The 23,244-nt window shown below is 48.6% G+C and overlaps 1 protein-coding gene across 10 annotated transcripts in view; it reads left to right on the forward strand.

Annotated features, from left to right (window-relative positions):
- Positions 1-23,244, forward strand: part of NCOR2 (nuclear receptor corepressor 2) — a 415,012-nt gene that overhangs the window by 138,827 nt on the left and 252,941 nt on the right. For all 10 annotated transcript variants that reach the window (XM_029056817.2, XM_029056799.2, XM_029056861.2 and 7 more), the window contains exon 3: positions 12,850-12,977. In XM_029056817.2, the coding sequence (XP_028912650.1) occupies positions 12,850-12,977 (128 nt within the window). The remainder of the gene's footprint in view (positions 1-12,849; positions 12,978-23,244) is intronic.

Here is a 23,244-nt window from a genome sequence, read left to right on the forward strand (position 1 = left end):
GGAAAGACGAATTATACCCAGTTCTGCCTTAGCCCGTACAGCCGCTCCCCACGTTGGCCAGAATGCTGGGAAGGAGGTAGGACTTGCTTTTCTGACAAGTCAAGCCTCTTGGGGCTTGGCCTGCCGCGAGATTGGCAGGAACCCCCTGGGCCTGGGAGAACGGTGTTGCAACGAGTAAGTGCCAGAGTTTTCCTTAACATAGGGTTTTGCGATTGCATTCTTGCAGTCTCCATTCATTCATTCATTCAGTAGTATTTATTGAGCCCTTACTATGTGCAGAACACTGTACTAAGCGCTTGGAATGTACAAATCGGCAACAGATAGAGACAGTCCCTGCCCATTGATGGGCTTACAGTCAATCGGGGGAGACAGACAGACAAAAGCAGTAGCAATAAATAGAATCAAGAATAGCAATAAATAGAATCAAGATGCATTATGGGAGCAGGTCCTCTGTGACTTGGGCCAAGCTGTAGCTCATATGGTCCTGGGAGGTTGTGAGTGGAGCTGGAGGGCTCAGCACAAAGCAGTCGCTCGATGAATATTATTGTTTGAGGGAGGGAGGGTTCTGGGACATAGCTTCCCTTTATCTTCAGGGCCTTTCTAAAGCCCCACCACCTCCAAAAAGCATTCCCCAATTAATTCCCAGCACCCACCCAAAGCACTTGGATACTTTAACCCTATCCTCAGCACTCTTTAATTTATACATAGTTTTATGTATACAAATCCTATATAGTGTTTAAGTGCGTACTATGTGCCAAGCACTGTTCTAAGTGCTAGGGTAGATACAAAGTAATCAAGTTGTCCCATGTGGGGCTCCAAGTCCTAATCCCCAGTTTACAGATGAGGTAACTTGGCACAGAGAAGTTAAGTGGCCTGCCCAAGGTCACACAGAAGACAAGTGGCGGAGCCGGGATTAGAACCCATGTCCTCTGACTCCCAAGCCCATCTCTATCCATTAAGTCACGATGGTTATCTTTATATATCATTATTGGTTCAACTGTTTTGTCCAGATATGCTTGCCCTCCAGGGTTCACTTTTTTAAGTCTTTTAAATGACATTCCATTTCATTCATTCATTCCGTTCATTCATTCAGTCATATTTATTGAGCCCTTACTGTGTTCAGACCATTGTACTAAGCACTTGGAAAGTACAATTCAGCAACAAATAGAGGCAATCCCTAACCACAGTGGGCTTTCTGTCTAGAAGCGGGGGGAGACAGACATCAAAACAAGGCTTCACGGACTCTGTCCTCTCCCGGTTCTCCTCTTACCTCTCTGGCCGGTCATTCTCGGTCTCCTTCGCTGGAGCCTCCTCCCCCTCCCATCCTTTAACTGTTGGAGTTCCTCAAGGGTCAGTTCTTGGCCCTCTTCTGTTCTCCATTTACACTCACTCCCTCGGTGAACTCATTCGCTCTCACGGCTTTGACTACCATCTCTACGCAGATGACACGCAGATCTACATCTCTGCCCCTGTCCTCTCCCCCTCCCTTCAGGCTCGCATCTCCTCCCGCCTCCGGGACGTCTCCACCTGGATGTCGGCCCGCCACCTAAAACTCAACATGAGCAAGACTGAGCTCCTCATCTTCCCTCCCAAACCCGGTCCTCTCCCAGACTTCTCTATCACCGTGGATGGCACGACCATCCTTCCCGTCTCTCAGGCCCGCAATCTCGGTGTCATCCTTGACTCGTCTCTCTCGTTCACCCCACACATCCTATCCATTACCGAGATCTGCCGGTTTCACCTCTACAATATCGCCAAGATCCGCCCTTTCCTCTCCACCCAAATGGCTACCTTACTGTTACGGGCTCTCGTTATATCCCGGCTAGACTACTGTGTCAGCCTTCTCTCTGACCTCCCTTCCTCCTCTCTCGCCCCGCTCCGGTCTATTCTTCACTCCGCTGCCCGGCTCATCTTCCTGCAGAAACGATCTGGGCATGTCACTCCCCTTCTTAAACAACTCCAGTGGTTGCCTATCGACCTCTGCTCCAAACAAAAACTCCTCACTCTAGGCTTCGAGGCTCTCCGTCACCTTGCCCCTTCCTACCTCTCCTCCCTTTTCTCTTTCTACCGCCCACCCCGCACGCTCCGCTCCTCCGCCGCCCACCTCCTCACCGTCCCTCGGTCTCGCCTATCCCGCCGTCGACCCCCGGGTCACGTCCTCCCGCGGTCCTGGAACGCCCTCCCTCCTCACCTCCGCCAAACTGATTCTCTTTCCCTCTTCAAAACCCTACTTAAAACTCACCTCCTCCAAGAGGCGTTCCCAGACTGAGCTCCTCTTCTCCCTCTACTCCCTCTGCCATCCCCCCTTTACCTCTCCACAGCTAAAGCCTCATTTTCCCCTTTTCCCTCTGCTCCTCCACCTCTCCCTTCCCATCCCCACAGCACTGTACTCGTCCGCTCAACTGTATATATTTTCGTTACCCTATTTATTTTGTTAATGAATTGTACATCGCCTCGATTCTATTTAGTTGCCATTGTTTTTACGAGATGTTCTTACCCTTGACTCTGTTTATTGCCATAGTTCTCGTCTGTCCGTCTCCCCCGATTAGACTGTAAGCCCGTCAAACGGCAGGGACTGTCTCTATCTGTTGCCGACTTGTTCATCCCAAGCGCTTAGTACAGTGCTCTGCACATAGTAAGCGCTCAATAAATACTATTGAATGAAAACAAGTAAACAGACACCAGTAGCATCATTATAAATAAATAGAATTATAGATATATACACATCATTAATAAAATAAATAGAATTATAATTATAGATATGTACATATATACACAAATGCTGTGGGGTGGGGAGAGGGATAGAGCAAAGGAGCAAGTGGGGGAAAAGGAGAGGGGAGGGGGAGCAAAGGAAAAGGAGGGCTTAGTCTGGGAAGTTTTCCTGGAGGCGGTGAGCTTTCGGTAGGTCTTTGAAGGGGAAAAGTGTGCTAGTTTGGCAGATTTGAGGAGGGAGGGTGTTCCAGGCCAGAGCAGCGTGGCGCAGTGGAAAGAGCACGGGCTTTGGAGTCAGGGCTCATGAGTTCGAATCCCAGCTCTGCCACTTGTCAGCTGTGTGACTGTGGGCAAGTCACTTCACTTCTCTGGGCCTCAGTTCCCTCATCTGTAAAATGGGGATTAAGACTGTGAGCCCCACGTGGGACAACCTGATTCCCCTGTGTTTACCCCAGCGCTTAGAACAGTGCTCGGCACATAGTAAGCGCTTAACAAATACCAACATTATTATTAGGATGTGGGTCAGGGGTCGACGGCGGGACAGACAAGAATGAGGCACATTGAGAAGGTTAGCACCAGAGGAGTGGAGTGTGTGGGCTGGGATGTAGAAGGAGAAAAAGGAGGTGAGGTAAGAGGGGACAAGGTGATGGAGAGCTTTGAAGCCAATAGGAGTTCTTGCTTGATACCGAGGTTGATAGGCAACCACTGGAGATTTTTGAGGAAGGGGGTGACATGCCCAGAACATTTCTGTAGAAAGATAATCTGGGCAGCAGAGTGAAGTAAGACTGCAGTGGGGAGAGATAGGAAGTTGGGAGATCAGAAAGGATGCTGATGCAGTAATCCAGTCGGGATATGATGAGTGATTGTACTAACGCGGTAGCGGTTTGGATGAAGAGGTAAGGGCGGATCTTGGTGATGTTATGAAGGTGAGACCGGCAGGATTTGGTGACGGATTGGATATGTGGAGTGAATGAGAGATCGAAGTCAAGGATGACACCAAGGTAGCGGGCTTGTGATGGGGAAGGAGAGTAAGGCCGTCCACAGTGATGGGAAAGTCAGGGAAGAGGACAGGGTTTGAGAGGGAAGATAAGGAGTTCAGTCTTTGACATGTTGAGTTTTAGGTGTCAGGAGGATATAGGTGGCTCAGTGGAAAGAGCACGGGCTTTGGAGTCAGAGGTCATGGGTTCGAATCCCAGCTCTGCCACTTGTCAGCTGTGTGACTTTGGGCAAGTCACTTAACTTCTCGGTGCCTCAGTTACCTCATCTGTAAAATGTGGATTAAGATTGTGAGCCCCAAGTGGGACATCCTGATTCCCCTGTGTCTACCCCAGCGCTTAGAACAGTGCTTGGCACATAGTAAGCGCTTAACAAATACCAACATTATTATTATTATTATTATATCCAGGTGGAGATGCCCTGCAGGCAGGAGGAGGTGCGAGCCTCGAGGGAGGGAGAGAGAACAGGGCAGGAGATATAGATTTGGGTATCAGCTCAATGCCACCTCCTCCAGGAAGTCCTCTCTGGTTTACCCACTCGGTCTCTAGTGCAGCAATTTAATCCATCAGCCATTCCCCATCCTGTTCTTGTTCCCATCCTAATAATAATAATGTTGGTATTTGTTAAGCGCTTACTATGTGCCGAGCACTGTTCTAAGCGCTGGGGTAGACATAGGGGAATCAGGTTGTCCCACGTGGGGCTCACAGTTTTCATCCCCATTTTACAGATGAGGGAACTGAGGCACAGAGAAGTGAAGTGACTTGCCCACAGTCACACAGCCGACAAGTGGCAGAGCTGGGATTCGAACTCATGAGCGTGGTACAGTGGAAAGAGCACGGGCTTTGGAGTCAGGGCTCGTGAGTTCGAATCCCAGCTCTGCCACTTGTCAGCTGTGTGACTGTGGGCAAATCACTTAACTTCTCTGTGCCTCAGTTCCCTCATCTGTAAAATGGGGAGTAAGACTGTGAGCCCCACGTGGGACAACCTGATTCCCCTGTGTCTACCCCAGCGCTTAGAACAGTGCTCTGCAAATAGTAAGCGCTTAACAAATACCAACATTATTATTATTATTATTATTATGAGCCCTGACTCCAAAGCCCGTGCTCTTTCCACTGAGCCACGCTGCTTCCCCAACCCGTTCTTGTAATGACTATCTGTCTGGACACTCTTGTTTATTTGTGAGCTCCCTTAAGGCAAGTACCATGTTTTTTTCTTTTATATGTGATCCCCACAGTGCCTGGCTCAATTCTCATCACCCAGAGGTGCCCCTCCAGTTTGGGGGCCTGGTTGGCTGTAGATCAGGATTCAGTTGGAATTGTTGCCAGCTGCACTGGAAGACCCTGGGTACCGGTGGCTGCAGAGATATAAAAAATGGGCTCCTTTGCATAGAAACCGGCTAACCAGTCCAAGTCCTCCTGTCCTCGACCAGGGCCTTCTGAGTTAGTGGCCCCAAGTGACCTCGGACTGTGGGGGTGGGGGAGTCCCCTGACCTCAGCTGGAGAAAGAGGAACCCTGCCCTGCTTTGTGTCACAGGGTTCCGGCTGCTGAGACTTGCAGGGCGGGGCCCTGAGAATGACTCCTTGTGCGGCAGGCCACGTGGTCCCCGGGATCTGGGATCCCCCTGGGAAAATCAGTCAATCATTGGTATCTCTTGAGCGCTTACTGTAAGCGGAGCACTGGATCTGGGGCAGGTGATGTCATTGCTCGGTCCCCTTCAGCACAGAATCCTAGCTCCAGCAGGGACAACAAAGAATGCTTGAAGGAAACTGGGAGCTTCCTGCCCTGCTTTGCCACTTGTCCTCATGGCTATAGCTGCTGCATCTAATATGTGCGATTTGTTTCCCCTTCGCCTCCACCAATTTGCCTATAGTCACTATATCTTCTTAACCCATCTCAGGCCTTCTAACAATCCTAAATTCTCTCTACAGCCTTAACTTTGCCTCTGATCGTCAGTCAATCAAAGGTCTAACAATCCTAAATTCTCTCTATAGCCTTAACTTTGCCACTGATCGTCAGTCAGTCAATGGTATTTATTGAGCACTTACTGTATGCAGAGTACTGTACTAAACGCTTGGGAGAGTACAGTCAACAGAGTTGGTAGATGCTTTCCCTACCCATAACGAGCTAATCGTTGGGAGGATTGATCATCCATTATAGACCACTAATCCTGGAACAAATCTAGACCTTCCTTAAATGTGTTGACCTTTTCTGCCTTCACAACTTCCTGTTCTTATTCCCCGCTGTGTGATCAAGTGGTTCCCTCTCATGTGTTCTGAGTCTTCCGCCTTTAAGCTCCACAGCCCAGCTCCTCAGCCTTGTGGAGGCGTTTGGTGAACAGCATTTGTACTCAAACCCTTCACGTTTTTGGAAACTTTAACCAGGCCCCTCTTCAGCCTTCGTGTTTCCCAGCGGAAGAGTCCTGATCTCCTCATTCTGTCCTCACACTGAAGCTTCCATCACCAAACTTATTAGCTGTTCTATGGGACCTTCTCCAGGTCTTTTATGGGAATCAGGAGAATTGGGTCTGGTGTCAGTGTCGTCTGCTGGGCCTCTGCCTAGGGTTTCTGATTGAAGAACCACATAGAGTGTTCCATGAGGTGGGTGGGTCTAGCAGAGAGCCTGGAAAATAATTGACTAATGTGGCTGGCAGAGATCACAATGGCTAGCAAGGCTACCATCTTCCAGATCGTGGTGCCACCAAACACAGCATTGACTCTAGCCTGTGGTTCTTCTGGGCGTAAACGAGTCTGGCATGTTAAAAAAAAAAAATAGTCTCCACGTACATTGTGCATTTGCTGCAGCCCTCACCGTGTACTTGCTCTTGGTGCTCCATGCCCTAGCGGAAACACGTCTGGCAGGGACATTTCTCCAGCCTGGTTCTCGATCCTGAAGTCTTGGACCCGAGCTTTGTCCATCATTCTAGACAGGAGACGTTGTAGTCATCATCTTGTCCTTGCTAAAATGAGGCCAGCGGAGCTGCTTAAGTTAGTCCAGGGTCTCTGTTTTCTTTCTTGTTGAAGTTGTTAATTCACCTCTTTGCTGCTTCTTTCTCATTGGGCCAGTATTCTGAGGCATCAAGGGGCAGTACCTTGAAGGTGCCTTTCTTGCCTTGGTACTGATCTCGCTGAGACTATCACTGGGTAGCTGAAATTGGGTATTTTTCCCTCAGTACCTGAAGGAGCCCTTGCTCACCTTGAAGCTCACCTGTCACTTTCCTGCCCACCCTGACAGAAGTCTTGAGCCCTTTCTCTTAAGCAGTAAGGGACTAAATAGTGGTGTTATCCACTCTGGCAACTGAAGAGCCCTCAAACTCATCCCAGCAACACTTTTCACCCATAAAAGGGCAGTCTGGCTTGTGACCACCAGCCTTCCTGAGCTAAAGCCCCAGGGCTGTGAGGGCAGCATTTGTCAAGAATTGTTGGCACTTCAATCTCCTCAGTCGCCAGAAGGTCCCTCCTTAAGGACTCAAGTGCCCCCCAAGACACCCTCCCCCTTAGGCCAATGTGAGACAGAGACTGTATCTGATGTGCTTTTGATGTATCTGGTCCAATGCTTAATGCAATACTTGACATATAGTTAGTGTTTACCAACATCACCATTGTCATTATCATTATTATTATCCACTATCATTATTAGTATTACTAACAGAAAATTATTATTACTACTCTCCCCCCATTCAAAGCCTTATTGAAGGCACATCTCCTCCAAGAGAGGTTCCCTAAGTACCCCCTTTCCTCTTCTCCCCTTTCTTTCTGCATCTCCTTGACTTTCTCTCTTGTTCTTTTCCCATCCCAGCTCCACAGCACTTATGTAATATCAGTAATTTATTTATATTAATGTCTGTCCCCACCCCACCGCCCAGTCTGTAAGCTCGTTGTGGGCAGGGTATGTCTCTGTTTATTGTTGTATTGTACTCTCCCAAACACTGTTTACAGTGTTCTGTACATAGTAAGCTTTCAATAAATACGATTGAATTAATGAATGAACGTCTTATCATTATTCCCATTGAATTGATGAGGAAGTCGTGATTTTAGAGGGAAAGTGACTTGTTTGGTGATATTCAGCATCTCCAGCTGCCCGTGTGATTCCTCTGTGGTATATCAGCCTGCTCTCATCTTGTCCGTGTCAGGGAGGAGGCAAGGCAGGAGGATTAACTCGCGGTGTAGCCCTCTGAGTTCCCTTCACTTCTTCCTTGTCATCACCAGACTATGTGTTGTTCTTTCTCTGTTTCCTTTGAAGCTGACTCCTTTTCTCCATTCTCTGCTCCCACACCCCCTGACATCAAACCAGAGCTGGGAGAAAAGTCCTGCCACACCCTGGAAGGCAGAGAGGGGAAGGGGCTGGGTGGTCTGGGTAGACTAGGGCAGCAAGCGAGCACTGGAGCTGAATTCAAATTAGTGGCAACTCCTTCGCAGTAAGTGTGACTTCTCTCTACCCAAGGCCAGTGCTTTTGGAAGTGGCCCTGCTCTCAGAATACCATAGCAGTCTTGCCAGTGGGGTTTCCCCGGACAGCAGGGCATATTGTGTGTTTTCCTCACTCATGTCTGTCACCTTGCCCATTTACCGAAAGGAAAGACAAAACATTTTCCACAGCAGACGAATACGGCTGCTAGTTACTTCTCTCATCTTTTTCTTGGGTGAGGGGTGTGTGGCACGGGGTGTGTGTGTGTGTACACAAACATGTGTACAGGTCAAAGATCATCATCGTTCTGCCTTTACTGGAGTTTCCAGAAGCCTCGGAGAAATCTGAAATCCACACTCTGGGGCTCACCACCTCTACCACTGCTGAGGACAGGCTGCTAAGGAAATTGTGCTTCTCTTCTCTGCTTCTTCCCCCTCTCTCTCCCTTGGCATTTCTAAGCTGCCTCTGTCTCTGCTCCTTGTCTCTTTGAGGGCACTGACATCACCCTGACCTTGGGGTAGATGGCATCAGGAGGGGAGGGTGTCCTCTGCCACTTAGCTGTGTGACTGTGGGCAAGTCACTTCACTTCTCTGTGACTCAGTTACCTCATCTGTAAAATGGGGATTAACTGTGAGCCTCACGTGGGACAACCTTATTATCCTGTATCTACCCCAACGCCTAGAACAGTGCTCTGCACATAGTAAGCGCTTAACAAATACCAGCATTATTATTATTATTGGTGCACACCTCCCTCACCTCCCCATAGTACCCCCTCCCACACACACCCCACACTTCCTCTCCCTCTGTCCCCTTGCCAACCCGGCCTTTGGAACTGTTGTCTATCCTTGCTCATCATTTTGGAGATGTACTGAGCAGCTTCAGGTACTGAACAGGACTCTCTGCTGACACAGACTGATCCCGGTCATTAGGTCTCCGACTTCTAAGGGAAGTGAGAGATTGAGGCGGTCATAGGGGCTCCATCACTTACATGGTTTGATTTAGCTTGATTGCTCCCTGAGTTTTCCCCACAGTCAGTTCTGCACCGAAAGAAACAAAACACATTTTTGTTTATCCTTCCAATAGGTCACCTTAGGTCATAGGATGTGCTCAGGTGTGGCCTTGGTAGCCGCCAAACGGTTTCCTGTTAGTGGGACTGTCTGGGGGCTTCCCCAGCTTGGGTAGCTTTGTAGTCCTCCCTGGCAGGGTTGTGTGGGGAAAGGCAACCCTTTTGCAGCTTCCCCTGCCTGACAGGGGTGGAACCTACTTGTGTGACTGTGATTAGCTGAGTTCTTGCCTAATCTCAGCTTCCTTCCTGCAGTCTGTGTTCTGGTATCACTAAAAAATGGAGCTAAAGATTAAAGGCATTTGAAATCCCCGAACTGAGATGTAGTGGTCCAGAGTGAAGTGGGGTGATGAGCTCAGTTCCCTAAGGGAGAATCCTCCCTGAGTGTTCTGAAGAGGTGGGGATTTTCAGAAACAAAGGCCCACCTCTTCCTGGAGAGAATAGACATCTGGGAAAAGATCTGTCTGGGTGGGCCTCCACTAGGCTCTAAAAGAACAACAATAATAGTGATAGTAATTGTGGCATTTGTTAAGTGCTGTCTGCCAAGCACTGTACTAAAAGTGAGCATAGATAATCAGATTGGACACAGTCCCTGTCCCACATGGGGCTCACAGTCTAGTAGAAGGGAGAACAAATATCGAATGTACATTTTACAGATGAGGAAACTGAGGCACAGAGAAGTGGCTTACCCAGGTTACATAATGGGCATGTGGTAGAACTATTGGCATTAGAACCCAGGTATACTGACTCCCACTTCCATAGTTTTTCTACTGGGCCATGCTTCCATGGCCCCTGAAGGTGCTTGCAGCATTTTTTGGAGGCAAGATTGGTGGCAATTGGGTATCTCACCCCAAACCCTTCAGAGTTTCGTTTTTGTCATGGAGGTTTGAGCATAGGATTTTGGGGGTGGGGTGAGTGGCTCATTGAACTGATGCCTTAACGGGTGCACAGCATCTCCATCCTCCAGAAGGCCAGCGAGCACGCTCTCGGTCCAGCCCATTCTGGCACAGCAGCCTAAGCCATATATGGCTGAGAGCTATTCTGGGCACAGGGAAAAGAAGTTGTGGCTATGGTCTTTGTGCCAGACCATGGGGCCTGGCTAGACTGTGCCCAGAAAGACTGGACTTGGAAATGCAGCTGGTGTTCTTGGCCTCCAGGGCCGGAATGTGAAGGGTTCTTTTCTCCGGATTTCCGCCAACTTACAGCGCAAATGTATCAGTGGGCCTCTTGAGGTCCTAAGATCCTGGACTCTGATACTTCCTGACATTTGATTGCTAATCCGAAATCCCAGCTGGGGCTGGGACTCTGCCCAGAATCTCTCCTTTCTTTCTTTTTTCCCCCTTCTCACCCCTTATTTTTTTCTTTTCTCACATTCTCTGTGTGGGCATGCTTTTTTCCTCCCTTTCCCTAGCTCTATCCTTCACTCCCCCTTCCCTCTCTCATATGTCCTCTCCCCTTTTCCCTTCCCTATCTCCCTTCCCTTCTTTCTCACATTACTTACTCACTATTGATAATAACTACTGTAATAATGTTTTTTAAGTGTTTACTATGTGCCAAGTGCTGTACTAAGCACTAAGCGTGTCAGAGGTCATGGGTTCAAATCCCGGCTCTGCCACTTGTCAGCTGTGTGACTCTAGGCAAGTCACTTAACTTCTCTGTGCCTCAGTTCCCTCATCTGTAAAATGGAGATTAAGAATGTGAGCCTCATGAGGGACAACCTGATTACCCTGTATCTACCCCAGCGCTTAGAACAGTGCTCTGCACATAGTGCTTAACAAATACCAACATTATTACATTACAAGAGAATCCTGGCAGTCACAGTCTCTGTTCCCCATGGAAATCAGATATTGGATTCACATTTTCCAGATGAAGAAATTGAGGCATAGAGTAGTTAAATGACTTGCCCTAGGCCATAGAGCAGGCAAGTAACCTAGGTTCTTTGATTCACAGACCCATGCTCTTTTTACTAGGTTGAACTTACTTCTAACTTCTTTTCTCCCTACTTGCCCCCCTCCACCCCGCCAAAACACACACACACACACACACAAAAAAAATGTATGGTGCAGTGGGTAGAGTACAGACCTGGGAGTCAGAAGGTCATGGATTCTGATACTGGCTCTGCCACTTGTCTGCTGTGTGACCTTGGACAAGTCACTTAACTTTTCTGGGACTCAGTTACCTCATCTGTAAAATGGGGATTGAGACTGTGAGCTCCATGTGTAACAGGGACTGTGACCAACCCAATTTGCTTGTAACCACCTCACTGCTTAGTACAATGCTTGGCATATAGAAAGTGCTTAACAAGTACCACAGTTATTGATTATTATTTTTGCATAGTTCCTCCTCCTCCTCCCTCTGTCTCATTTTCTCTTTTACTCCCTGGTTCCGATACCCTGTCTCATAGCATTAGGACAGTGAACACCAGGGATGAACCATTGCTTAGAGATTTGTGTATCTAAATGTCACCAGTAAAGTCAAATGAAAGGGCTGAGAGTATCGCAGTCTTAAATCAAAGGTCCTTTCCTGATCGGCACTCCTGACAGAACAGTTTGGGTGGAAATATAAGACTATAAACTGGCCTTGTCCTATCTCCACTGCCTGGAATTGTGCTAGAAATGCAGTTGGAAATCTTTACAGGACTGATAGGCATCTGGGTGTAGCTGGGACAGAATTCAACCAGTGAATGAAACACTGTGACGTGGAGAGATCTGACGATTTGACTGAAAGCATGGTCTCACCAAACCCCATTATATCCTTCCTATTCTTGGGAGTAAGGAGCTGTTCTAGTCCAGGACCTGGGTTCTAATGCCGGCTTTACCACTTGCGTCTGTGTGACCTTGGACAAGCCACTTAACTTCTCTGTGCTTTGGTTTCCCTACCTGTAAAATTAGGAGAAATCCTACTCCTCTTAATTAGACTGTAAGCCCCTGTGGGGCAGAGATCATGTCTGACCTGATTATTGTGTATTTACCTCAGCACTTAGTGCAGTTTTTGGCACAAAGTAAGTATACTTGTGCCATATTGAATAAGTACTCCATAAATGCCATTTGATTGATTGATTGAAATGTTACTAAGTTTTATAAAACTACATCTAGTACACAGTTTTACTCTGGTAGATATCTGTTTACTTCGCATTCCCAGGGAAGAAAATTTTGGAGCCTGCTTTCCCTTCCACTTTATTGTGTTCTGGTTCCCCCCAAAATAAATGTTTATCTTTAAATTAACTTTCCTAAAAGAGTCAAAACCTATTTATTTCAGCTTCCTGGTCTGCCACTTGAATATACATCACCACTTGTGTATACATTTATTTTTTAAAATTTTATTTAATTTATACAATTGAATCTTTTTGATCATGCGTGCCCTCTCATTTCCCCCATTCTAGGGAACATTTCTGCAAATCCTAGTACCTGTAGCTCTGCTGTAGCAGGAAGTCAGGAAATTCTGCTGGTGGTGCCGATAGTAAGTCAAACACTTACTGTGTGCCAAGCAGAAAACATACCAAGTTTGTTGCTTTCCTATTTGCCAAATGTCCCCTCTCTGGAGAAGGACAGATAGGAAACATAAGGGAGGGGCAGGTCTATTTTTCAGTGATTTTTTTTTTAATTCCATAAGTGTTTTGGAATGTGGGCACTATATCGGTGAAGTAACTGGATGCTCTCTCTTCTCTTTGTTGCAGGATGTCGGGCTGTTAGAATATCAGCATCATTCTAGGGATTACACCTCCCATCTGGCCCCTGCGTCTATTATCCAGCCCCAGAGGAGACGACCTTCACTGTTGTCAGAGTTTCAGCCAGGAAATGAGAGGTGAGGACAAGATGTTTTTTTGTTTTTTGTTTTTAGGTGTTTTTTTCTAAAGGGGCATTTAAGCACTTACAGTTTGCCAGGTACTGTACTAAGTGCTGGGGTAGGTATAAGATAATTGGGTTGGACACAGTCCCTGCCCCACAAAGGGCTCACAGTCTTAATCCCCAGGTTACAGATGAGGTAACTGAGGTACAAAAAGTTAAGTGACTTGCCCAAGTCACACAGCTGACAAATGGAGCCAGGATTAGAACCCAGGTCCTGCCCTGGTGGAACACCCGCTGACCCTCTCCAGGGTGGTTACTTCCAGTCCAACCGGGTTTGCCTCATAAACAGCACCCCTGGGCCATTTCTTGAGCTGCTCAGAAGGGAGATGCCACTTGACACCCATCTCTCTCTCTCTAGTACCCCCAGGACCTCTGTGAGGCTGGGTGAGACTTTCTTACAGACTGGAAAACTAAAGCTCAGATGTGCTTATCCCATATATACCCCAGCGCTTAGCATGTAGCAAGTGATGTAAGCCCTATGTGGGCAGGGATTGTCTTTATTGCTGAATTGTACTTTCCAAGCACTTAGTACAGTGCTCTGCACACACTAAGCACTCAGTAAATATGATTGAATGAATGAATAAATGAATAAGAAATCCCAATAGTAGTTGTATTATTGTTAACATGGATGTGGTGCCAGCTCACACCAAGAACTGCTAGTTGAAGTGGAGGGATCTCAGGAAGCCTCTGGGCCTGTATGTTTCCCCATCCCTCCCCCTTTCCCCATCCCTCCCCCCGCCTTGGGTTCCAGTGGGATTCCAGGCTGGTCCTGGCTTTGCCCTGCCCGTCTGGGAAACCGGCAGCCTTGGCCCACCATGGGCTCTTGTCACGGTAGTGATCACATGCTGCCACCCACTCTGGAAAGCCCCTGCTTCCCGCCAAGCTTCTTGGGAACCTCTAGTGAAAACAGCAGAGCAGAAATATTTCCTCCAGGACAGATCAGGGGAGCTCGCCACAGTGGAGAATCTGGAAGAAGCCAAGAGATGCAATGGCTCTGGTTATGAGGCTGTAGAAAACAGGGAGGGCGGAGGCAGGAGGGGGACCCCGAGTTGGAAACTACAACTTCTCTTTGTGGGGCTGGTCTCCCTATGGCTCTGATTTTCCTTTTTTGAATCCAACTGCAGTCCTATTCCCTCCATCCCTCCCTTCTCTCCCTCCTTTTCCCCTGTCCCTTTCTTTGTAATTTCCTTTGTCCTTGTTCCATACGCACCTCCACACAGTGCCTGAAGTTGGGGCGGGGCCGAGTGTCCCCCAAGGGAAGCAGGCTGCTAGATGTGCATTGATGTGTCCGCCGGGAACCATGCTGCTTCCTTATTGGCTTCCGAGTTGGGACCGCTGGTTACGATGATGTGCAGAGTCTGCCTTCCCCGGTGAGGCAGTTGGACTTGGGAGGGCTGTGACCATAGGGGAAAGGGAAGGGCACGGGAATAAGGCACACGCGGCATCAAGAAACTGTATGGGTGGCAGATTCTGGCCATCTTGTTAGAACTGAGTCCCCCCTGCTCTGACGGGGGCTAGCGGTGGCCCTGGAGCTGTGTAGATGCAATCAAAATCCAAGCCCCAAGAAGAGGAAGAAATAATAATCATAACAGTAATAATATTAGTAGTATTTAAGTGCTTATTATGTGCCAGGCACTGTACTAAGCACTGGGATATAAGCAAATCATGTTGGCAGAGTCCCCTGACTCAAATGGGGCTCAAAGTCATAATCCCAGTTTTACAAATGAGGTAGCTGAGGGCCAGAGAAGTGAAGTGACTTGTCCAAGGTCACACAGCAGACAAGTGGTAGAGCTGGGATTAGAATAATAATGTTGGTATTTGTTAAGCGCTTACTACGTGCAGAGCACTGTTCTAAGGGCTGGGATAGATACAGGAGAATGAGGTTGTCCCACCTGAGGCTCACAGTCTTCATCCCCATTTTACAGATGAGGGAACTGAGGCACAGAGAAGTGATGAAGTGACTTGCCCACAGTCACACAGCTGACAAAGGGCAGAGTCAGGATTCAAACCCATGACTTCTGACTCCAAAGCCCGGGCTCTTTCCACTGAGCCACGCTGCTTCTCTTAGAACCCAGGTCCTTATGAGTCCTGAGCCTGTGCTTTATTCACTAGGCCCTGCTACTTCTCTAGGTGTGTTTGATGGCCCACTGGGAGGGGTAAAATCCTCTCAGTTCCTCTGCTTTCCAGATTTCCCTGCCCAAGCCCACTTCCAGGGAGGCTCCCGTATGGAACCAAAACAAATGGGCTTTCAGAAAAGGCCTGCAAACCCCCGCTGTTCTTCCCCTGCCAGCCAGCACGCCTTCCTGCCCCACAGCTGCCAGCCTCTTCGAGCTTGCCAAAACAGTTGTGGAAAGGACCAGGTGTTGGACTTGAATGTGGAACACTGAGAGGGGCAGAGCATCATCTGTTACTGGCCAAACTGGCTTCTGTTGCCACCTGCTTTTGTCTTTCTCTTGGCCTAAAACTTGCAGGTGTCCTTCCCTGTGACTAGCCAAAGCCACAGAAAGCCTAGGTGCAATGAGTGGCTCTCCCATTCCTACCGGATTGTAAACTGCTAGAGGGCAGGGATAGTATCTGCCTAGTAGTCTACTGTACTCTCTCAAGTGCTAAGCATGGTATTCTGCAGAATAGCAAATGTTAATAAATATCATGCATTGATGGATTGGGTCAGATCTTGGACACATTACAAGTCTTGTCTTGTCTTGGACACAATATTGCTATTGTTCTTGTCTGTCTGTCTCCCCTGATTAGACTGTAAGCCCGTCAAAGGGCAGGGACTGTCTCTATCTGTTACCGATTTGTACATTCCAAGCGCTTAATACAGTGCTCTGCACATAGTAAGTGCTCAATAAATACTATTGAATGAATGAATGAATGAATGAATGAACATGAGGTGTGCTCAGGCTTATCTGTAAGTTTCGGAGGGGCTGAGAACTCATGAGGATGATTCTTTGGCTTGGCAGTCCCCTTCCCCGTAAATGCTGCTCCCAGAAGCCCCTGGGGCTGTCCTCCATTTCACAGATGAGAAGGCTGAGGCTAGACAGATGCCTTCGCCAGGGTCAAAGGAGGTCGAACGGATAACAGGATATTTTCAGCTTCTATCAGTCAATCAATGGTGTTGAGTGCCTTTATGAACCATGCACTTGAAAGAGTATTCTAAAGGTAGAAGCTGGGATCAATTAATCATATTTATTTAGTTCTACTTTGGGTAGAGCTCTCTACTAAAGACTTGGGAGAAATCAGTAGTTTTTAGATAAGATCCCTGCCTTCAAGACGCTTACAGACTAGAGGGGGAGACAGACACTGAAATAATAATAATAATAGTAATAATGATGATAATTGTGGTATTCAAGTGCTTACTATGTGCCAAACACTATACTCCGTGCTGGGGTAGATAGAAGATAATCAGGTCCCCCATGGGGCTCACAGTCTAAGTAGGAGGGAGAGCAGGCATTAAATCCGCTTTAGCAGATGAGGTAATTGAGGCAAAGAAAAATAAAATGATTTGCCCAAGGTCATGCAACAGATAAGTGGCAGAACCGGAATTAGAACCCAGGACCTCTGGCACTCAGGTCTGTCTTCTTTCCACTAGACCATGCTGCTTCCATTCCATGCCATTCCTGGTAAGGAGAATCAATCAATCAATCAATCATATCCATTGAGTCCCAAAGGAACTTACAGTCAAGAGAAGAATAGAACATAAAGATATGTTAATAAGTGCAAACTTGTTATGGCCAGAGAACGTGACTGCTAATTCTGCTGTACTCTCCCAAGCTCTTAGTACTGTGCTCTGCTCATAGTTAATAATGATGGTATTTAAGTGCTTACACGTGCCAACCACTGTTCTAAGTGCTGGGGTAGATACAAGATAATCAGGTTGTCCCTCGTGGGACTCACAGTCTTAACTCCCATTTTACAGATGAGGTAACAGGCACAGAGAAGTTAAATGACTTGCCCAAAGTCACACAGCTGACAAGTGGCGGAGCCAGGATTAGAACCCACGACCTCTGACTCCCATTAAACCGTGCTGCTTCTCTATTATTATTATTATTATTTAGTTAGTGCTCAATAAGCATCACTGATTGATAAGTGCATTAGCTAGGGAAGGAGAGGACAGAGGGAGTGAGTATGCAAGTGATTATCTGACAAAGAATTGCTGAAGTGGCAGTAGGGGAGGGGAGTTTGGGTGGGGACATGAGAGATTATTCAGGGAAGAGCTCCTGGAGATGATGTGATTTCAGTTGAGCCTTGAATGTGGGGGAGAACAGTACCCTGTAAATTGGATGTGAAGGAGCCCTCAAGAAGTTTACAATCTATTGGATGAGACTAGTCTATTGCTTTGCCTGTCAAGGTAGGCTTTCTGCCAGCTTCTTCATTCTCATTCATTCCCTCTCTCTCTCTCTCTTTCTCTCCCTCCTCCCCATCTCCATTTTATTCAGTTGGGTAGGGTGTGTTTGTAAAATACTTGGCTTTCTGGAGCCTGGGACATTAGAAGTGTGGTGGAGGAAGGTGATTGCTCTATTGAATTGTGAGATCTGAGTGGGGAATGGCTAAATAGTATGTTTTTTCAGCACAGGGCTCAGGGATGGGATGAATCCATGAATCTCTCCTTGGGCACCCCCTCCCCCCACCCTAAATCAGGTGAGGAGAGGCCCTGAGCCAGGAGTTAGCCTGGCGATGCCAGGGTGCCTTGTGGCTGTGGGACATGCCTGCTGGCTCTCCACAGATGAGACCCTTTCTTGGCAGTCTTGGGCAAGGCACAGCTGCGAGGCCCTTGGCTCTGGTTCCCTGCGTTCTGGCCCTGTGGTTCCCGGAGGAGGCAGCTGGCCTGCTTTCACACTTGGCCTATGGGTAAAGGGCCTGGGAGGGAGAGGATGGAGGGAACCAGACCATCAGGATTACAGAGGACCAAGAAAGGCCACATGACCATGTGGACCAGACACAGGATGCTGCCTGGTCCCCCAGCTTTGGCTGATAGATCCAGACCCTGGAGAAGGGTGAAGGGAAATGACGTCCAGTAACCTCTTCATCCTTGACATCTCCCTCAAGGCAGCAGGGTTGATGGGGTGTGATCTCTGCACTCTGCAGGCATGGGTCTTGCCCTGAGGTTTGGGACTAGCTCCAAGGTCTGTGCCCCTCAACTTATACCTTCTTTTACCCACTTTACAGATGAGGAAGCAATGGCCCAGAGGTTAATCAATCAGTGGTATTTATTGAGCGCTTACTATGTGCAGAGTACTGCACCAAGTGCTTGATGAGTGACACGACCAAGGTCACCCACCAGGCCAATGCCAAGCTGGAGTTACAACCTCAAAGTGACTCCCGGTTGGTTAGTTAGTTCTATGCTCTTTCCCCTGGGCTTGACTGCCACTCTCCAATCTGTCTTTGGAAGGCTTTGCCTGCTTCCCCTCCATCATGTGCTTGATTCCTGGTAGCCTATGGAAAACAGGAAGAAAGTTCCTCAAACCGGCTGCTGTGACTCACCTGACCAGAAGGGCTTCTAGAAATTGGTTGTGGCCGATTGCCACTGAAACCCCAGAAGGTCAGCTGACCATGGCCTGACCAGTCCAAGAGGGGGAGATGTCCTTGCCTTCCTTGGCTGGTGAAGGGTGTTCTCGGTGCGGGGGTGGGCGGGGGAGTTTGCAGTTGAGACTCGAGATTAAATCCACTCAAGCAGCAGCTCTGGGCCAAAAGTGACGGACGACTGTGACGACTTAGTAAGGGGGAGCGTGTTGGGTGGGAGGTGGGAGGGGAAAATGATTGTTTTATCTGGTTAACCACCTTCTGTCTTTTCCTTTTGTCTCCTAATGGCAATTAAGGTTTTAAAGAGTTCATCTAGCGATAATGTGAAGTATGTTTCTTTGTCAATAATGATATTTAGCGTACATTAACCAGCTGCCACGGCGCCTGCAGGGCCCAAATGGAGAGGGGCAGGAGGGGGAAGGCCTCATTACACTGCTTACTGACCACGATGAATCCTTGTGGCAGAGAGGAGACCAGGAGATATGAGAAGTAGGAGGGATGCAGGGGTCCAGGGACCAGAGAAGGAGAGCCTAATCCCAGCCCGTTTGTTTCTGTCAAGCAGTCAATCAGTCCATCAGCCCATCAGTCAGTCTTCTGCCTTGGGTCTAGTGGAAAAGGTTGCCAGGGTAGGCAGGCCAACAGCGCCATCTCTCCCTCCTTGCTCCCCTCCCTCTCTCCCCCGCCTCTTTCATTTTAATTGAGGGGAGGCCACCGGGCTGCTCAGTTGCATTCTCATGAGGCGGGCCTGGGTCCCTTCCTCATTGAGGGGAGCGGAGCCTCCTCAGCTGTGCAGAGCCGAGTGTTGGGATCTGATTCTTTCCCAAATTAATGTGGGAAAATAATGAATGGAAGCAACAGCTGGCAACATCTGGATCTTGGTTTCCTGAGTCAGGAGAGATTTGCCTTCTCTGTGGGTTTTTTAAAATAAAAAGCACAACATGTCAAGTTTTTTTATTATCGCAGCCCAGCTCCGATCGCAGGCTGGGCCCCAGTCCAAGTTTTCATCTCCGTCAGCTTCAGGTTCAGATGAGGCTCAAGACACCTCTGTGGAGCAAATAGCTTGACCGCTCTGGGGCTATGTGGGCTCTGCCCATCTCACCTAGTCACACCCACCCCTTGCCCCTGCTGGGATCCCCACTACCAGCAGGTCTCCGTGGAGGCAGAAGCTCTGAGGAGGAGGAGGAGAGCCTCCTGGGATGGATGTTCCAGGTTTCCTCTGTTCCCCTTGGGTAGTTGCCACTGGCTAGCCCTTAGACTTCCAGCTGGGGCCCCTCCAGTGGGAGAATCAGGGTAATGGTAGGGACTCCTCTGGAGGGAATGATGGGGTCATGGTGGGCAATGCCTGAGTAACAGAACGACTCTGTGAGTGGAGGAAGGAGGAGTCGGGGGACCGGAACCCTGGGATCATCCTAGAACTTGGTTGACAAGCTTGTTTACAGATAGGAAGTCTGTGCTGGATTCTGGAAGCCTGCCAGGAGAGAAGGGACAAGGAGGAAGAAGAGGAGTGGTGGCTGCAGGACTCTCAATCAATGAACAAGTGGTATTTATTGAGCATTTAGTGAGCTTAGACTGTAAGCTCACTGGGGGCAGGGAACATGTCTGCCAACTCTGTTGTACTCGCCCACACACTTATTTTTAATGGCATTTGTTAAGAGCTTACTATGTTCCAAGCACTAAGTGCTGGGGTAGATAAAAGACAATCAGGGTGGATAGAGTCCATGTCCCATACCCAATTTGCTTGTATCCAACCCAGCGCTTAGTACAGTGCCTGGCACATAGTAAGCACTTAACAAATACTATCATTATTATTGTTATTCTATGTGGCTTAGTCAATCCACGTTTTATAGATGAGGTAACAGGCACAAAAGTTAAATGACTTGCTCAAGGTCACATTACAGACAAGTGGCAGAGCTGGGATTAAAACCCAAGTCCTCTGCTTGGCCTGTGCTTTTTCCATTAGTCCACACTGCTTCTCACTTAGTACTGTGCTCTGCACAGAGTAAATAATAAATACCATTGATGATGGTGCAGAGTACTGTACTAAGCAGTTGGGAAAGTACAGTGTGATAGAGTTGGTAGATACAATCCCTGCCCACAAGGAGTTTATAGCCTACAGGGAGTTGTCTCCAGCGGGAGTGGGGAGGAGGAGAGTGGAACAATCGTGCTCTGTTTGCTGGGTGCCCCCATGAGGCACCAGTTTGGGGCTTGCTGCCAGCTCTGACCAGGTCCACGCCCCTTTAACTACTGAGGCTTTTGATGTGTATCCAGCGCCTCCGGAGCCAGCAGAGAGACGATAGCTCGGGCCTGGCCGAGTTCATCACCCCCTTCGTGTGGAATGGCCACCAGGCCCTGCGAGGGAGGGCCGCCAGTCGATTCACCCTGGGGCAGGCAGCCCCTTCATCTCCTCCTGAAACCACTAGAGTTGCCTGGGGATTAGGGCTAGGAACACGGAAAGTGAGACAGGAGACTGGGGCGCCTTGGTAAATGGCCACTCCACGCCCAGTGCCCTGGCAGACGAAGCGGGACTTGCTTAGCTGTCCCTAAAGGGATCTTGATTTCCCTCTCTCCTCCCTCCCTTCCCACCCTCTGGGCTGAGTTCCCATCACATCTGCCTGAAAGGCAGCTCTGTGCTTCCAGAAGTCAGGAAGTTAGAGCAACATTGGGGACCTCCCCTTCTCCCTCCCCCACCCACTCCCCCAGCTTCCCATCTGCCAGCCCAGTCCAGCTCATTCTCAATAGCATCCACCTCACCCAGCAGCAAGGAGCCCTGGGAAACCCCTGGGAAGTGGCCTCAGAAGGAGATCTGAGCAGGCTGAGGGAAGAGGCTGGGAATGAGCTGGCAGCCCTGAGGCCTGGGTGGCAGCCCTATCTTTGTCTCTCCCCCCCCCCCCCTTCTCCTCCTCCTCTTTCCCCTCTTCTTCCTCCTCCCCTCTTGCTCCAGGGCCCATCTCCTCCACTGGAGAAAACCTCTGTTTTGGTGTGAGGTGATGTGTGCCATTTTAGGCCATTCTAATCTTGGGGGTGGGGGTGGGGGTTTCAGCTGTTCACTTTGTGGGAGTGAGCTTGGGGCCAGGCATTGAGTGTGGCTGGGTTGAGCATTGGGGTGGGCTTTGAGATGGAGGGAAGAAAAGAGGAGGACAGGGAAGCTGAGGAAGACCCCTCCTTGTACTGTGACATATTCCCTGTTCACAAGGATCTTCAATTCCAACAGGGGAATGCTAATAATAATAATAATAATAATAATGGGTTTTATTAAGTGCTTACTAGGTGCCAGGCACTGTATTAAGCACTGAGGTGGATACAAGTAAATCTTGTGGTTGAATCAAATAATTGAGTACGTGTATATCTGAGTGTTAAGGAGGGGGCACATAAGGTTTTAAGTGGTAGAGTTGGCTGAAGGGGTAATGTGGCTTGAGGTGCTGGGAAATGAATCGAGGAAAGCTTGTTGGAAAATGGGATTTTAAGGAGGCCTTCGAATGCGGGAAAAATGTTGGGAGGGAAGGTGTTCCAAATTGACAACAGGACCCCAACTGTGGCTGTGCCTTCTGGGAATGTGGTCTGAGCCACGAGGAACCTGAAATCTTGCTGCTCCTGATTAATTTACTGTCATACTTGTCTTTCATATTTTTGTTTTTACTTATATGTCTGTTGTCAACCCCCTCCCCACTTGGTCTTAGACCGTGAACCCCTTGGATACCAGCAACTAAGCCTAGTTCTCATCTCTGTATTTTTTTCCCAGAGCTTAGTACTGTGCTTTGCCCACAGTAGGCTGCTGCTGCTCCTTCTCCTCCTTGGCTTCTTCTGCAGCCACTCTGGGTCCTCATGCTTGGGGTCTCTGGACTAGCTCCCAGGCCCAGATCTGATGATCTCTCTGTGCAGGGTCAGGCTATCAATCATCCAGCTGCAGTATCTCTGGCATCCCTTAGACTGGCACTGGGGAGTTGCACAGGGCATAACTGGTGCCTGTTACCTCGGCATTTCCCCCGAGAAAACCGAGGAATTTCCCCTCAATCCCCTCCCATGCTAGGTTTTGGAAATGTGCTCAGAGCATTTTGACTTGCCCACGCCGCACAGAATGGAAGCTTTTAGCAGCCTCACAGTGGCTCCAAAATAGGCTGCGCTATGTGGGGGAGGGCTGGTTTCCATGAAAACCACCGCTCACACGTTCCCTGGGGCCTTCTGGTGAAGCTGGTTTGTTGTCACTGTTTGGCCCATCTGAGGACAGTCACAGTACAGGCCTCCTGGGGCAGTATGGTACAGCGTAAGGACCTTGCTGAGCCAGGATTCTGAAGTCTGGGTTTGAGATCTGATTCTGAGCATCCCTTGCAGTGAGCCACTGATTTCCTCCAGAACTCAGTTAACCTATCTGTAAAAAGGCGACAAGGACATGAGTTGAGAGGTTCTGAGGATAAATGAAGCCAGTGGTGTGTGGAGTCTAGAAACAAAAGTTCTAGAGCAATTCATAGTTCTATTACAAAGGTTTTTGCCTTCTCTTTCCATTTTTTCCAAGGAGATGGCAGAGTGAGGAAGTCAGGTCACTTCTAGAATCACTCCTTCAGTCTTATTGTCTCAGTGACATTTATTTATTTGTTTGTTAATTCATTTATTTATTTATTATTTTTTAAATGGTATTTGTTGAATGCTTACTATGTGCCAGGCACTATACTAAGTACTGGTGTAGATACAAGCTAATCAGATTG

The sequence above is a fragment of the Ornithorhynchus anatinus genome, chromosome 2, assembly GCF_004115215.2.
Source record: "Ornithorhynchus anatinus isolate Pmale09 chromosome 2, mOrnAna1.pri.v4, whole genome shotgun sequence".
NCBI lineage: Eukaryota > Metazoa > Chordata > Mammalia > Monotremata > Ornithorhynchidae > Ornithorhynchus > Ornithorhynchus anatinus.